Genomic DNA, 16,717 nt, shown 5'->3' on the forward strand with positions numbered 1-16,717 from the left:
ACTATGTCTTTAACAGGATAATAGGAACTGCTCCAATTTACAAAATTCTTAAATTCTAAAGTCAGTTACATTACATATAAAAATCTTAATTTAAACCAGTCTTCTTTTTCAAATAGAAAATAATCTAAATTAGCAGATTTTTTCCCCTTTATAAAGTTATTCTCCAGCATCGTAGGTCTAATAATGGGATACACATAGAACCAAGGGTTTGGTTTTTGTTTTTGTTTTTTTTAAATGCTGGGACTGAAAGAGACCCTGAAAAGATAATCCAGTTCCATTCCTATATTTTACAGATGAGGTAACTGATGACAATCATAAACCAGGCCTTGCCTTCAGATTTGCTAGATTTTTTTTTTAACATGCAAAGTATAAATATTTCTATTCTCTCTTAGCTGCTGTTTAATTTCCCCTGTCTACCTACCTGACAGAAACCATTGTTCTTGCGGCTGGCCATAGTAAAGCTGAGGAATTTGCCTTACCTGGTTGAAGTATTGGCAAGCAGACTGTGAGCTCCTTGCCAGTGCTTGTCAGCATGATTGGCACACCTGTGCAAGGACTCCGTCAAGTAACTTGTTCATTGTAAAAGCTGAAAGTCTACAGGTGATTTTCAGACATCCTCATGTGTTGCCCTATTTTTAAATGGCACACCCTATAAACCTAAATAATCTAATTTCTTCCTTACTCATTGTACTCCCTAAGGGAGTATCCCTAAGCTATTAGATAGCCAGGCCTGTTCCAACCCCTGGACTTCCATCACTGTGAACACCGGTCCAGAGCTTTTGGTATAAATGTGTCATCATATGACTGAGATAAAAAAGAGAACCTGGTATATATCAAAATTTAAAAAAAAATAATGAATTATACATCTTAATATAGCAATCTCAGCCATAGCCACAAATAAACACATTTTTTTCTGTTAAAATACTTGACAGAGTCCTTGCAATTGCATGTCTTTGTTCAACAAAAACTATAGTAAGTGTTTTAAACTTAAAGTCTAACTTTATGCAAATAGCTGTTGGTCAAAAACTTTTCTTTCCATCAAAAAGGATCTTTGGTTTGACTTCATATTATGGGATGTTTGTAGGTACCTGGAATGGAAACACAAAAGTAGCCATAAAGACTCTTAAACCAGGCACAATGTCCCCCGAATCATTCCTCGAGGAAGCGCAGATCATGAAGAAGCTGAAGCACGACAAGCTGGTCCAGCTGTATGCAGTGGTGTCTGAGGAACCAATCTATATCGTCACCGAGTATATGAATAAAGGTTGGGCCACACCTCTCCCGTCTCCAGCTCACAGTGCTTTAAGGGGTTGTTTGGGGGAGAGAAATAGAGGCTTCCTGCTTGCTTTTTTTTACCAGTTTCTGCCTGGGTCAAGTATTCCCATCAGGAAGCACCAGTTATGTGTTCATGAATGAAAACATTTTTAAAACAGACTAACCTTGAGTTTGCCTCACCCCAAATCCTTGAAAAATGCCGAGTACCTTTTGCATGTTCTGTGTATCGGAAATTCAAGCTCTTCTCCCTAATTAAAACATTCATTTTTAATATTGGGGTGGTACAGAGGGTTATACTAGTTTGCTGTTATTTTGAACACAGTAGCTTTTTTTACATTTCCTTTTTGCAGGGCTAAACAATTAATGTCAGACACTGGTCCCTAAGCTAAGTTTAGTCTCCATCATTTCAACTTCTTATTTTTTTCCAACTCTCTCCTTAAACATCAGATGATGAAATTACACGCTTTCAGAGACCACATTTATTCTCACAATCTCTCCCCCCCAACCCCTCTGTCTTTCTAATCAAACCAACATTGTTGAGGATAAGGCCAAAGATCATTTTGTTTTGGAAAAATAGATGAAACAAACAAGAAACAGCCTTAAAAGGCAATACATTGTACATCAGAGGATACCAGTGTAATTTTTCTTTTCCATGTACTTTCTTTTAAAATATAATTGGAATTTTTTTTTTTTTTGGCAAACTATTTGTCCTTTGTATCCAGGGTTATTTTGTAAATAACTTTGTGATTAAAGCATAAAGTATCACTGATGACCATCGTAAGACTCCATCTTCTGCAAATGATTATGCCTGCCTTGGTGTTAGTTCTCAGCCTCCTTAGGCTGTATTATAATAGTGGCTCTGAAGCTTCCAATGTTTTCTTTCAGATGTCTGATTTAAGGCTTAGCTGGTATGATCTAATTAAGGGGAACTATCTGCCCCACCCGTATTCTTCAGATTGTCTCTTCTTGATTCAAAATCTGTAAATAAGCCAGTGAGTCTCAAACTTCACCTTGTATTATTAGAATCATCTGTTGGGCTTCTTAAAACACAAGTTTTTGGACCTAATCTTCATAGTTTCTCATTTACTCAATCTGGGATAGGACCTGAGAATTTGCATGTCTTACAAGTTCCCTGGTGGTGTTACAAGTGCTGGTCCCAAGACCTCAATTTTGGACCACTCAGCTGGCCTGTATTTTCCCCACATCAATTCTCTGTGCAGGGGTGGTTGGGGAATGGAATTGAAGAGGTGCTGTTCTTCATAGGTTCCTCTTTATGACCTAAAGGGATATTGATTACCATTTCTTCTAGTTTTATCAAATATATGCTGTTATCCCTAGAAATGGAATGAATGCTGTTTGTTTTTAAAAGGTAGAACTATGGCTTCTCCATGCATATACTTTTTTCTTTTTTTTTTTTTTTTTTTTTTTTTTTTGAGACGGAGTTTCGCTCTTGTTGCCCAGGCTGGAGTGCAATGGCGCGATCTCGGCTCACCGCAACCTCCGCCTCCTGGGTTCAGGCAATTCTCCTGCCTCAGCCTCCTGAGTAGCTGGGATTACAGGCACACGCCACCATGCCCAGCTAATTTTTAGTATTTTTAGTAGAGACGGGGTTTCACCATGTTGACCAGGATGGTCTCGATCTCTTGACCTTGTGATCCATCCGCCTCGGCCTCCCAAAGTGCTGGGATTACAGGCTTGAGCCACCGCGCCCGGCCATACTTTTTTCTACTCTGCTTTTTTATATAAACTTTATTTTTCCATGAATGGCATTATTCCATTTGATGACCTTATTACTTTTCATTAAGAAAACCAAATACAGCCCTCCATTGAGAATTATCTTTCAAAGTGAATTGAAATGATTTTGTTTTGTTCATAGGAAGTCTACTCGATTTCTTAAAAGATGGAGAAGGAAGAGCTCTGAAATTACCAAATCTTGTGGACATGGCAGCACAGGTAGGCCCTGCGGGGTACCTTGATGTGCCGTAGATTTAATGACATGTAAACATATTGGGTCACGGTGTAACATGTCCTGTTCCCTGGGTTTCCATAGGTGGCTGCAGGAATGGCTTACATCGAGCGCATGAATTATATCCATAGAGATCTGCGATCAGCAAACATTCTGGTGGGGAATGGACTAATATGCAAGATTGCTGACTTCGGATTGGCCCGATTGATCGAAGACAATGAGTACACAGCAAGACAAGGTGGGCATTTGAATGACAATGGCTCGTGATCACAGCCTTGAGAACAGCCGCTTACTGCACCGCCCCTCCTTTCTCCTTACCTTCCCTTCCTTCAGAAAATATTTGAAATTTCATTCTTCAGCCGGGTTTGACCTCCTTGATCTGGCAGGAATTTGACAGCTCTGCAGGTGGGAGACTGTTGTGGGCCCAGTGGAGGGATATGTTGCTTTTTGGTGGGTGCATGGGTGAGTGGGTGTTTGCTGCTCTGGTCCTCATGGCTCATGCTGGTCTCTTCACAGCATCCAGGCCTAGGATACTCTGCCTTTGGAGAAAGAAGGCTGGGGAAAGCCAGGGAATCCAGCAAGTTTTAGTTTGTCACTCAATCAGTCTATGGCCCAGCAGAAAGCAGAAGACACGTTCAAATTAGAGAAATTAATAGATGAGTTATTTACAAAGGTACAGGCAGGGTTTTAGAAAGCCAACAGGGCATGGTGCAGTATCTCGGAGGTTGTAACAGCAACAGAACCAAGATCTCAAAGGCAAAAGGACAGGGGAGTGGGCACGAGAAGTCAGAATAGGCCACTGTGCAGACAGGGCCTCCTCAGTAGAAAGAGATGGTGAGGATGGATCTGAGGATTCACACCCAACCCCACTCTTTTGCCTACTTCCAGGTCTTCTGCCAGACCCAACCAGAAGTAGAGGTCCCAGGAACTCAGCGATGAGTGCTTATGGGTCCAGAGCAGGGAGAGGGAGAATGGAGAGAGAACTTAGAGAGACTATAGATGGCAACAGCATAGTTAGTTGAAAATCTCCACCTCCTTTCATCCTCTCCCTCCATCCCACCCTCTGCAAAATATTTATAGAAATTAGCCTTTAAGTAAAATATATCCCAACTCAGCAGCCACTTCAGTGGGGCAGCTTTTCAGGTGCTATTAGAGCACCAGATACTAGGAAGGAGTTTTTAGGAATATTGTCTTTCTTCCCAGATATTTACGAAGTGGTCAGTAAGTAAAAGTGTGGGATTAGGTTTGCAGTTTGCAATCGAATAGAGGCTCCTATGTGAAATATAGTGTTTCTAACTGGGGCAATGGGGAACTTTCATTGTTGGTGTTTTTAACCAAAGCCTAGTCATCCCAAGCAAAGCACAGCAGTGACTGGAATGTACTGCAGGGCAGTGCCTTCTACTGCATTTCATAGTGGCCAGCTCTGGAGTTCATTTCTTTCTCTTTCTCCTTCTCCTTCTCTTGCCCCTGTACCTCCTCCTCTTGATTCTTTCATTCATGCCAGTTGTTCTTTCCCTTCATTTGACTCCAAGAATGGAAGCATTCTTAGCAGTCTCAAATGATGAGGGAAAATGTTAAACTAAGACCCTGGCTGCTACCGATACTGTCCAAATGCTGAATTACATGTTGGTCAGACAGCTCAGCTATTTGAATTTCCCCAGCACGTGGCAGTTTTTGTCTTGGAGCCAAATGCCCACACAGCAAGCAGGCCCATGCGTTTTACACACACACACACACACACACACACACACACACACACACACACCCCCAGTGCTGGGCCAGATGGCGTGCTGTATCTCTAATCAAAGGCACACTGCAGCTTTGATTGGCACTGGCCATCCAGAGAGAAATGTGCATGTGATTTTACGGCAAGGTGAGCCGAGAGGACCTGAGTGCCAGTGGATCTGAGACTTGCCCCAAATGAGGGAGTTTATCCTGAGGCAAGTCTGTCAGATCCCAACTCCTTAGATGCGAAAGGAGAGTGGGCGAAGGTTGTGAGACATGAATATTGGATTTAGGAAAGGGCTAGAAAGAGCCGTGCATGCACCTTCTGTGTGTGAGTCGAGTTTTTCCCCTTTTCCTGGACTTTGGACTCTACAGGGTTTGTGGTTAACGCTCATGAACCATGGGTAAATGAGAAGGTTGCCGGGCCAGGAGCCAGAGGTGGCTGGCAGAGGTGCTGTTAACAGCGCCTGGATGTTGAGTCCATGCCACATTCACTGGAGTGAGGCTCCTCAGGCTGTGGCCCTGGGTGACTGGCACCCTCGCTGGTTCCCCTCCCTCAGGTTGCTGCCCTCAGCCTGGCCCGCAACCGTTCCTCCACCTTAACCATCCTGATGGCCCTTCTGCTGGCTGCGCAGCTCCGCCATCATGTCCCCGGATGCCATCAGAGCCCCTTTCAAAAGGCCAGCCTCATAGCCTTTGTACTGCATTTTCTTGATTTCCAAATCAAGGCTCCCATCCTCCCGTCTTCAAACATTTGTCTTCTTTCCACCCTTCCCCAAACATCTTCAAATCCGTGCCAAACACTAGAAAGAGAGAAGTAAGAAGTAAGTGAACTGGATAACTGAACTGGGGGAATAAAATGATACCGCGAGGAGGGGCGGATGACCAAGGAGAATAAAAGAAATGCTGTCATGCAGCAGATGGGGACGAAGGGGCAGAGTCATTTATAAATACCTTCCAAGTGCCAGGCCTGAGGGGAAATGAGAGGACCGGGCAGGGAAACAACAGGAATAGACTCAGAGGGGTTAAGTAACTTGTACAAAGTCACACAGCAAGTAAAATAGCGGAGCCAGGATTTGAATCCAGATATGGCTGGCCCTGTTGCAGCTACCATTCTAGGCTATGCCGACTGCTTCTCATCAAGTCAGTCATAAAAGGAATAGAAAATAAAGATAGAGAGGATGAGTCATACACCCCTTTTCCCCTTTATTTAATGGGACTGTTTTTAAGGAGCACCTCCTAGTGTGCATGTGTGAGGGAGTTGGAGAGACCTTTCTTTTCCAGCACTGGGACAACCCAGCTGTATATAAAATTCCTCCCAAGGGCCTGCCCTGCCCCGGCCACTTTACGAGGGAGAGAGGGCCTGGTGTGTGTCTGCTGGTGTACTCTGCAGATGGCATGTGTGCTGCGTGCTGAGGTTTCTGCTGGGAATTAATCAGCTCCTCCAGACAGCTGGTCTGCATGCCTAATAATAGTTGCGAGTCGGGTTTTATGTTACCCACAGGCCACAGCCATGCTGCATCTTGATTATGGGAATGCAGGCAGCATTCAGAAACATGCGCCAAACACAGATATTTTAGGACCATGAATGGCAATTGTTTTCAAAACAGTTGTGAGTTTCCCATCTCAGGGTGCACTGAAATATCTGTCACTCCTCAGGCAGATGAGGTGGCATTGCATAGGGCATGGGCAGAACTGGAGTGTGGAGCTGGGTTACACAGTCCTTCCCATGCAACTCTCTTCCCACCACCCCCAGCCCACCCAGGACTGAGCAGCAGCCCACGTCAGGGAGGAGGTCAAGGCCAGGCCCTGATCCCGTGAGGGTGGCCTTCTGCGGACATCACTCTAGAAGCAACTAGAAATTTGGGGGGATTGCTTATTCTCTATTACCTGGACATCTCACTCAGTTATAGCAGATAGTTCTTTAGTTATAAACACTTTGCTAAATTCTGCCCAATCGGGATCTCTGAACAACGCCAACATCAGTTACTTGAGTGCCTTGTGTATGAAAGGGACTTTACTAGGAGCTACTGATATAAAGAAGCCTAAGATGGCACTGGATAGTCAGCAAGCGTGACAAGGAACACGTACGTGGGGCATTGTTGAAGTCAGGTGGAACCGGCTTTGAAATCCAGCTCTAACCTGACAACCTGGGGCCTTCGGCAAGTTAGTTAACTTTTCCATACTTCAGTTTACTTACCTGCAAAATGGAAAAACATTTTGTCTGCTGTATGCATTTTTCCAAAGATTAAGTGAAACAATGCATGTAAAGTGCTTAACAGGATGCCCGGCACATACTGATAAATGTTGCTTGTTACTATTAGTGTATCTGGTACAACACTAAGTTCTTGGGGAATAAACAAATGAGCGAATGGATTGTAGATATATGGAAAGTCTCAAACACTATTCAGGAAAGGGAGAGAAGAATCAAAGTAATTCCCAAGTCATCAAATGCAGGTAATTGTGAGAATGGTGTTACTAATAATAGAAATGAATGAGTTGGGAAGATCTTACTTTCAGAGAAAGAGGATGCATTTGGGTTTGAATCTGTTGAGCTTGAGGTGATTGTGGTGTCCTCCAAGCCCAGAGAGATGAGTCGGGGTGCCCTCACTGGGTATCACTGCCACAGCTGGGCCCTCAACCTTCCAGCCCTCCCCTGAGGTCTGGTCACAGCTGCCTCCCTACCCCAGCACTGCCCCTTCCTCCCAGAATCATGCCAGAGCTCACCACAGGCGCCACAAGCATCTGCATCCATCTTCTTGTCGTACACGTCCACACCATACCTGTCTCCTGTGACCCCCAACATAGGCAGATGTCACAATCCTTGCTTCCAGAAACTCACAGCCCCTCCCACCATCACTTCCTTCAGAGATCACACAAGCGGATGAGAAGCAGTGGGAAAATTCTCTGCAGACTCTAGTTTTTTCTTCATGAGCTTTCAGGCTGTTCAGTGCCGGCTAATGTTGGTTTAAACCTAACAAGTTCAGATAGACGTGGCTGTGTGTAAGAATAACTTCCTTTTGTGGATACATTTTTATTCTTTATTGATCTATAACACACGTACAGTAAAATGAACAAATCTGAAGTGTGCAGCCTGTTTTTAGGCTGCAGAATTTTTATTTACATATATGCCCCTGAATCCACCCAAAGATAGAGATACAGAATACTTCTAGCACCCCAGAAGACCCCTTATTCCCACTCCCAGTCAGTAACCACCCCCACAAATAGCCTTTTTTTCCCCCTTTTCACCATAGATTGGTAAGTTTTACCTGTGAATGAACATCACAGAAATGAATCCTACAGTATTACTCTTGTGTCTGGCTTCTTTCACATTATGTCTGTGAGATTCTTCCATATTGCTGCATGTAACAGTAGTTCTTTTCATGGCTGAGTAGTATTCCACTCTACAGACATATCACAGAGCATCCAGTCTACCATTGCTGAATATCGGAGTTATTTCCAGAATATCGGAGTTATTTCCAGATTGGGGCCATTATGAATAAGGCTGCTGTGTTGGTGTACACATGCCCTCGTCTCTCTGGGGTGTGTTTTCCGGTGGAATTGCTACTCACAGGGCAAACATAGGTTAGTAATTGCAGTTACTGCCTAACAGATTTTGTGGACATATTTTTAAAAGGAAGAATACGTACTCAGTGTGTCATTTACCAGTATTGTACTTCCCTCTAAGCTACTAGTGAGGCAGCCTAGTGAGACTGAGGAACCAGGGATTGGACGTTAGGGTTCCCGGCTTTGAACCAACTCTGTCATTTACAAGCTTGGGGTCCTCAGACCAGTCACTTACGCTCTTTAGGCCTCATTTTTATCATCTATAAAATGGAGATAATAAAAATAATCACCTCACATCATGAGTGTGAAACTTACATGGGCTATGTATAAAAATTCTTTGAAAGTTGTGAAGTATAAAAATCATCCTTATAACCTCAACTTTTTGTATTTGACATACATATTCTTTGAAAACAATCAAAAAGTTTTTAAAGAGAATCACTATTAGTAATCAATAGAGAAAAGAAAATCAATCTTTCAAGAAAAATAATACTGTCTCTTTATTTTATAGCCTGGGCCAGTCAGTGGATCCAGGCAGTCACCACTTTGATATACCTACGTGCCCCAAAGGCCCCTCGGGGGCAGGCATCCACTGTCCTTGTCTCCAGCCAACTTGCCTGTTTTCTCATATTTGCATTATCTGTTGGGAACCATCCCTGCCTCCATGCTGCCTCTGTTGTTTTTAATCCTGTGAGGTCTGAATATCACATGGGCCTTCTCAGCGTTTTCACCAATGCATTTGCATACACACATCAACACGAGCACACATAAGCACACACACACGCTGCATGAGCACAACTGTAGCAGTTCTCCCGGGTGTCTGTGGAGCCAGTCTCACTGCTTCTCTATAGAAGTGATTTAGTGTAAAGACTAGCAGTAGGCCCTCGTAGACACAGAGCACATAGTAGTATTTAATGAATATTTGTTTACAGCAATGGAAATAACCAAGGTCACCAACCCCTCCACACTCTTCTGAGACATGCTCTCCTGCTGTCTCTGAGCAACGTGCATGGCTGTCTCTGGGAATCAAATACTGCTGTGGCTGCAGGATCCTCCAGAAAGGGTTGTTGATTGCATTGATATTCCTTGCACACTTCTAGATTGTCTTGGAGTGATAGGAAGCACAGGAGCTTTGGAGCTAGATAAGCCTGTGTTCAAATCCTGACTGCCGTATTCCTAGAGCAAGGTTCCCAGATCCAAGTTTGGTACACTTCAGTCACTAAGCAGAAAAGCTCCTTCACATGGAGCTGATGGTGGTAGTTGGCAATAGTAGTAATAGTAATTTATTATAATATTATTGGTCCAACAGATGCTAATAGCTATGTTTATTTCTGTCTCCCCACCCCTTTCTTGCCTCTCTGAGCCTCAGCTTTCTCATCATAAAGTAAGATTGGTGTTGGTTACCTTTAAGATGGTTGTAAGAATTCAAGAAGGCAATCATTAGAAGCTGTTGGTATTACTCACTTCTTTCCGCTCCTCCCTACACAGCACTTTGGTGTGTTTGTTTGTTTGATTGTTTGTTTTTTGATAGCCTGACCTCATTTCTTCTTCCCACATATACCTCAATCGTCTCCCAAAGATGGCAGGGCCTGGATTGGTTAAGAGCATGACCCATAAAATCAGAGTATCTTGGTATAAATCCTATCATTGCTGCTAATTCACTGTGAGACCTTGAACAAGTTACTTGACCTCTCTGAGCCTTTATTTCCTCCTCTTAAAATAGGAATAATAATAGTTATCTACATCATAGAATTGTTGTAAGGCTTTCCTGGGAATAACCATAAAGCAGTTGGCACAAAGCCAACACTGAGCTGATAGTGGTAGTTGGCAATGGTATTTATAGTATTATTATTTTAGTATTATTGGTCCAATGGACACTAATAGCTGTGTTTCTCTCTCTCTCTCTCTCTCTCTCTCTCTCTCTCTCTCTCACACACACACACACACACACACACACATACACACACACACACACACACACTCATACTCACTTTGGATTTTTCCTGACCCGCTCCCATCAGGCCTCCTTCCACATGGAGGCTCTGCCTCTATCACCCTTTCTCCTGATTTGAATCATCACAAAGGACAAGAACATGGAGTTGCTCTATGGTTTTGGTTGGTTTGTTTTTAAGTTCAAAATTAATGAAACAAATGTCAAGGAAACGTAATCTTTGGGTCTCTGGAATGTGTATAAAAATAGGGACATTCAGGTCTTTGTGTAAGACTGCTGTAAGTTTAGGCTTATGTATTAAATAGAAGAAGAAAAATGTGTCTGTTCAAATGCTCCCAGTATTGAGGGTTTAAATTGAATAGATGATTGTCTGGAGGAAAATTCAAGTATAAATTAGACTACGAAGAATTCCTAATTGTTGCAGTTTTCATGTTAATTATTTCATGTTAAAAAATTGTTACTGCATAAATTAACACATTCTTTCATAGAGAACATATTTTAGAAAGATTTGTTACTTTAATAACTCTTTGTGTATTAGAAATCCCAGATGCCTGTACTAATTAAATATAATCAGATTTTAGATTCAAAAAGCACAGTAGCCATTTAACACAAACAAGCAAGCAGCTAGGTTGACAAACACAGTCAGGAAGACGTGGATCCCTGTTTCTTTCAAATTTTGAATTTCACAATCCAGAACTGTGAATTCAATTCCTGTCCTTCCTTTGTATTACAACGACTGGGGATTATTAGACTCAGAGCGCCAGCTTTCCAGCTCAAGGGCTCCTGCAGAATTATTAATCAGCCGCTTCTGAGGCCTCTGTAATCCGGTGGCAGATCAAGGCTGATCTCGCCATGAGATGCCCTCCCTCTGCCCTCGTCAGCACATGAATTTCTTGTTCTCTGTCAACGACAGCGTTGCCATTCCTGCACAGTGTGCTGCGACCTGAACAGCAAATATCAGGAGAGGGAAGGGGGAAAAAAACACAACCTTTTTAATTATTGAATTTAATCTAATTCTTCCCATGCTAGAGAAGCAAACCATCCTTTGATGAAAAGCAAACCCTTTAAAATGCAAGCCATTCTCTTAAGCACCGACCAGTGTGTTCCCAACTCAGTGGTGCCGCCATAAAATGACCGCGCCAACCCCCGGCTCCCCAGCCCACATTGGGAGTTTATCATCCTGAGGGCTGTCTAGCGAGAGACCCCAGGGGACCTGCCCGACAGAATGCCCTGCCCTTTGAGGTCAAACACGGCTTTCCCGCTGAGCTGAGTCGCATGCCTGAACCATGCTGCTTGTAATCAAGCTTCCCGGATCTGAGTTTGGTACACTTCAGTCACTAAGCAGAAAAGCTCCTTCATTTGTATTCTGTTGCTTCAAGCTCTGAGCTTCCACCTCGTTTCTGGGAGGGACTGCTTTGTTTATCTGCTGAGCCACCGTGGAGCTTCGGGGCCCAGATTAATAGTTAGGGGGAGCAGGTCAAATTGGCAGGGAAATGGAGATGAATTGTAGAGCACATCCATTTTCCTCCAGGAAAGGGTGTGTTGAAATCCAGAGATAAAATTAAAAGAAAGGGGACTCTAAATCACCCTTTCCTACTGTAGTCTTTCTTTAAAGATTAAAACTGTTTCAGGTAGGAGATGGGTGGGACCAGTTTCTCTCAGTCTCATCCTCGGGCAGCTCTGACTCTGCCTAGAGGATACAGATGGACTGGAAGTAAGCAGCGGTCACCTCGAGCCCAGCTTCTTTGCACATCTTTCCTCTTTATCTGTGCTGGTCAGTCCTATTTTCCCCTATTCTGTGTGAGCATCTCCTCCTTTGTGCTGTTTTGGGCAGAGCCTTTTGATGGTTGTTTATGAATGGTCAAGAGCAAGTCCTCAGTTCGTGCAGCCCACATTTCTTGGTAATCATCAAGAAGGAAGCAGATGGTCACCCTCTGTGATTTTAAAGTGTGTAAATAGGAACTGCAGACTGCCATCAAACATCAAAAATGTCATTTGGCTTCCTTGTCCTGCTTTGCTGGCAAAAGGAACTCCTGCGTTTGCATCATCTGGATAATCACGGACATGCAGTGCATTTGAAAACTGCCCCAAGTTCTGAAGCCTCATTTCTTCCAGCCAGAGGGGACTCAGTGGCATCTCTCTGCTATCCCCAGGGGGGCTCCCCCATTGGCACAGATGCTTTGCCAGGTTGAAAGGGGGAGAAGCTTGGAAAAGCCACCCCAAAGTGGTGCTTATCTTCTTTATATCCTCTCATCCTTTTGTAGCTTCTGAGCTCCCAATCAAACCCCATGACCTTTAACTGTTCCCACACAGTATCCCCAAATCTGGTGCTGTCCATGCAGCCTAGCTCAACATGTGACATGAAGTCAGACTGACATGGGCCCTCTGCCCCTTCTGGGGTGGCTGGATTCTGGGCATCATTTCTGCATTGAGCTATACCCTACACATCCATTGATCACTCAGGTGAGTTCCTCTCACCACCCTGGGCAGCAGCGAACAGGTGGTTACAGAGCCCTTGTCTTTTGTTCTGGATCGAAAGTCTACAAACTGTTTATCCTGTTGAAGCTGTGAATCAGAATTGTTATTCTGTTTGTTTTGTTTTCTTTTCTTTTTTCTTTACAGAGGTAATCAAGTTAGAGAATTTTTATTCTGATATTGCTTCCTTTCTGGCTCTTGGAAAACTGGAAGGATAATTAGAATTCTTCAGAGCCTCAGTGTTCCAGAGCAGCCTTTTTTCTTCAGTCCCACCCAAGATAAGCACTTAAATGAGCCTCCATAACAGTCTGTACTCCAAGGAAAGTCCCTTTGACGGTTGTCAGATTTCTTTCTTAAAAGGACACCCGTGATTTCAGGAGAGGCTCATTGATTTTATTCTTTACTTCTGTGTTGCCCCTGAGAGTTACCCTGGGTTTGTCATTGGTCACCGTGGCAGGGAGGGTCATAAAGAAAGATAAGCAGCCCAGAGTTTCCTCCCTTGACTTCCTGGCTCCCCTAGGGATATTTGGAAGGAGTGTCACAGCTTACCTTCTGGTACTCTCCATGTCTGGATCAAATGCCCTTCCACAATTTATACTGCCTACCTTTCCCCACCTGCAAAGCCCCAGGATTAATGCCTAGAGTCCAGCCTCACCCCCCTTCATCCTCCCTGATAGCTGAGTCTACCCTTCTCTGTCCTCTAGTTGTCCTGGGTTTGATTTTTAATACCTACTGATGGACCTTCTGTCTCTTCTCTGTCTGGTCTTGAACTCTGGGCTCTCCTTGGAACTTTGCTCACCTCTCTCAGCCTGAATATTCCTTCCATGGATTCAACTCAACCAGACTTTGGATCTGTGCCTAGTTAATCAACCTTATATTTGCAGTATGTTCAGGCCCACCTTCTACTCCTTGGTTCTTGTCCTCCTTGTCCTAACTTGTCCCTTCTCCACTCACATCGCCAGTGGGACAGCACTGCTTCCTCCTGACCTCCCTCCTTCTCAAACTCCTTCCTCAACATTATGAAATTTCAGATGGAATGTAATCTTAACCCATTGTACCATTGACTTTTCGTTTGTTTTTATTTTAACGTAAATGAAATTTTAAAAACGTGATGCTAAAACCTTACGAACTTGAAGTAGACGTTTCAGCAGAATGCATCACCAGGAATAACCGAAACACCCAGTTGTATTACTTCAGAAGCATTTGGAAAATCTGAAAGTCATTCCCTTGGCCTGGTGTGAAAATTCTGAGTTTTGCTTTGCCAAGTTTCAATGGGTTTGAAATCATTGTTTTGTTTAACCACAAAGTTCCAGGTCAGGTCAGCTTTGATTTTGCTTCTTTCGCAGGATATCCTGTCCTAGTACTGCCTTGTCACCTCCGCCTCATGTAAACCAAATTTCTGTTCTTGGCATTGTTTGTGATTTCTTTTATTACCCAGAGTAACTTTAAAGTTGAAGTACTGCATACTATTAAATATTGGATATAATAATTTGCAGAGTTAGTGGCTTTATAATTAAAAAGGGCTCTGGGTGGCTCTTTGGTTCAGAAAAACAGTGTCTATTGTTGAAGCTAATGGGTTTCCTCCTTGAAAATGCTATTAGGGCACAACTTGGATTCTCTGTAGGAAGGATTTGGCTTCTTTTATTCTATATTGACTTCACCTTCTCCACCTTGGCCTAGTTTTTTAGCCAGAGGGGATATTCTCTGAGACTCTGGATCCAGCCTGGTCGCCAGGAAAAATAAAGAGAGAGAGACTTGGCAGTTCAGCTCTCCAGTAATGTGAGCAGGGCCCACCCAGGCCTGTCCTGGCCCCTCCCCTCACCCTTCCCCGCCGCAGGGAGAGCCACAGGTCACGCCGCATCAATGCGGCCGCCTCTCCCTGAAGCCCTCATCTTCTGCTCGTGTTCTCTTTTCCTCTCTCTTCTGAACCCTCTTCTTGGTAAAGGCAGTGCCACCATTTCATTCTCTCTTGGGTTTGCCCGCAAGCTCTGTCTCCCTGTCTGTCTAGAAGCTCCAAGGATGGAGGCAACCTGTGCTTGGTTTTCCCAGGCATGCTTAAAGGGTGCTGGGGACATCACAAACACTCGGAAGATTCTCAGTGATTGGTTGCTGAATGTTTTGATGAGGAGGGTTGTTTTTTTTTTTTTTTTTTTCATCATCTTTTCCACCCTTGATGTTTGGAGAGCTTTGGCACTGCTGATGACATTTGCTAGTGCAACTCGATGACTTTAGGCCTTTACTATCTGAATAAAATAATAGCTGGCGTGTGTTTAACTATTACCAGGTGCCAGACGTGGTACTGAACCCTTTACATCAACTATTCTCACCACAACCTTAGGAAACCCCACTTTGCAGACTAGGAAACTGAGACTTAGGGACATTTTAAATGGTCACCCAGCAAATCCAGTGTGCAAGCCCAGGGATGCCTGACTCGGAAGCTCCTTTCCTAAATGATCATGCTAGCCCTCCCACAAGTGACCACTCAATCCCAGCTCAGCCCGCAATCAGACCGCTTTGCATTGTCACTGAAGAGCATCTACTCCTCATTTCCTGGCTGGCTTATGTGCCTTTAGTGCAGGAAGTTTGGCAGCAAAGTATCTGCGGTCTTACTGGAGCATTTGAAATGGCCATGCCATCATCTTAATGTATGAAGACACATCAAGAACAGGAAGTAACTGAGTCAAGTAAGACTGCTTCTATTTGAGGCAGAAGTGAAAAACAGATGACCTGGCCACTAGGGATAGAGGGACTTCATTAATTGGAATGTGACCTGGGGCTTGAGATGGGCCATCCTGACATAATGACTTTGGGCAGTTGTCCTGTTTGCCCTTCAAAACCAAGAGCATCAGTCAGACTGTCCTGTCGTAGGAAAGGAAGATTTTATTCCTATAACTTTTAAGAGTGAAGAAAATTATTAGTTTATTACACCACTATGTTGTTACTCTTCATGTTTAGTTTAAGTCTGTGTAAAGAAAGAGAATTACTTTGGCCATCAGGGTGTCAGATAACTTGCTGCCTGGCTTGACCTCTTCAGCCAGTTAGAGCATTTATTGCTGTTTAACCAGCCGTAGGCAAGTTGCTGTGAAGAAATATGTGTCTCCAATGTCAAGGGATTTGCATTCTATTTAAGGAGATTTTTAAATCACTTACGAAAGAACTAGTAAAAGGACACAGAGGAGACATGGACATGGTGGAACGGTGTATAGTGTTTACGCACCCTGGCTCTGGCACCTTCCGTTCAAATCCCGGTTCCACCATCTACACGTGTCCTTGTTTGGCACATTGCTTTCCTCTCTGTGTTCCGTTTCCTCATCTGTAAAACAAGACTAATCCTGGTATCCACCTCCTGTGCACAACGCTTTGCATGCCTGACTGTTAGCTAGCACTCAATGCGTTTAGCTATTCTGGTAGCTGCTGTTATCAAGCATTAAACTTGTTTCTAGCACTGGCGCTGGTCCATTGGAGAGATTAATGAAGGTTGGAGTAATCACAGATGACTTCATGAAGGAGGTGGGACTTGAACTGAGTAGGCTTTAGCTAAGCAGATGAAGGATAAGAAAGCATTTCCAAAGCCAATGTAAAAGAAACAAGTTTGAGCATGCTAAGTGCAGGGCACAGGTTATAGTAAAGCAAACCGAACTAGACTAACTGTGTTTGGAGTAGCAAGAACCAAGTTAGGTTGGGCATGGTGGCTCACACCTGTAGTCCCAGAACTTTGAGACACCAAGGCAGGAAGACCACTATAAACCCAGGAGTTTGAG

The 16,717-nt window shown here is 43.7% G+C and overlaps 1 protein-coding gene across 3 annotated transcripts in view; it reads left to right on the forward strand.

Moving 5' to 3' along the window:
• The window catches only part of FYN (FYN proto-oncogene, Src family tyrosine kinase), a 145,337-nt gene that overhangs the window by 108,328 nt on the left and 20,292 nt on the right, over nucleotides 1–16,717 (forward strand). For all 3 annotated transcript variants that reach the window (XM_074397592.1, XM_074397590.1, XM_074397591.1), the window contains 3 exons: nucleotides 1,085–1,264; nucleotides 3,152–3,228; nucleotides 3,326–3,479. In XM_074397592.1, the coding sequence (XP_074253693.1) occupies nucleotides 1,085–1,264; nucleotides 3,152–3,228; nucleotides 3,326–3,479 (411 nt within the window). The remainder of the gene's footprint in view (nucleotides 1–1,084; nucleotides 1,265–3,151; nucleotides 3,229–3,325; nucleotides 3,480–16,717) is intronic.

This window comes from Saimiri boliviensis, chromosome 4, assembly GCF_048565385.1.
Source record: "Saimiri boliviensis isolate mSaiBol1 chromosome 4, mSaiBol1.pri, whole genome shotgun sequence".
Taxonomy (NCBI): Eukaryota; Metazoa; Chordata; class Mammalia; order Primates; family Cebidae; genus Saimiri; species Saimiri boliviensis.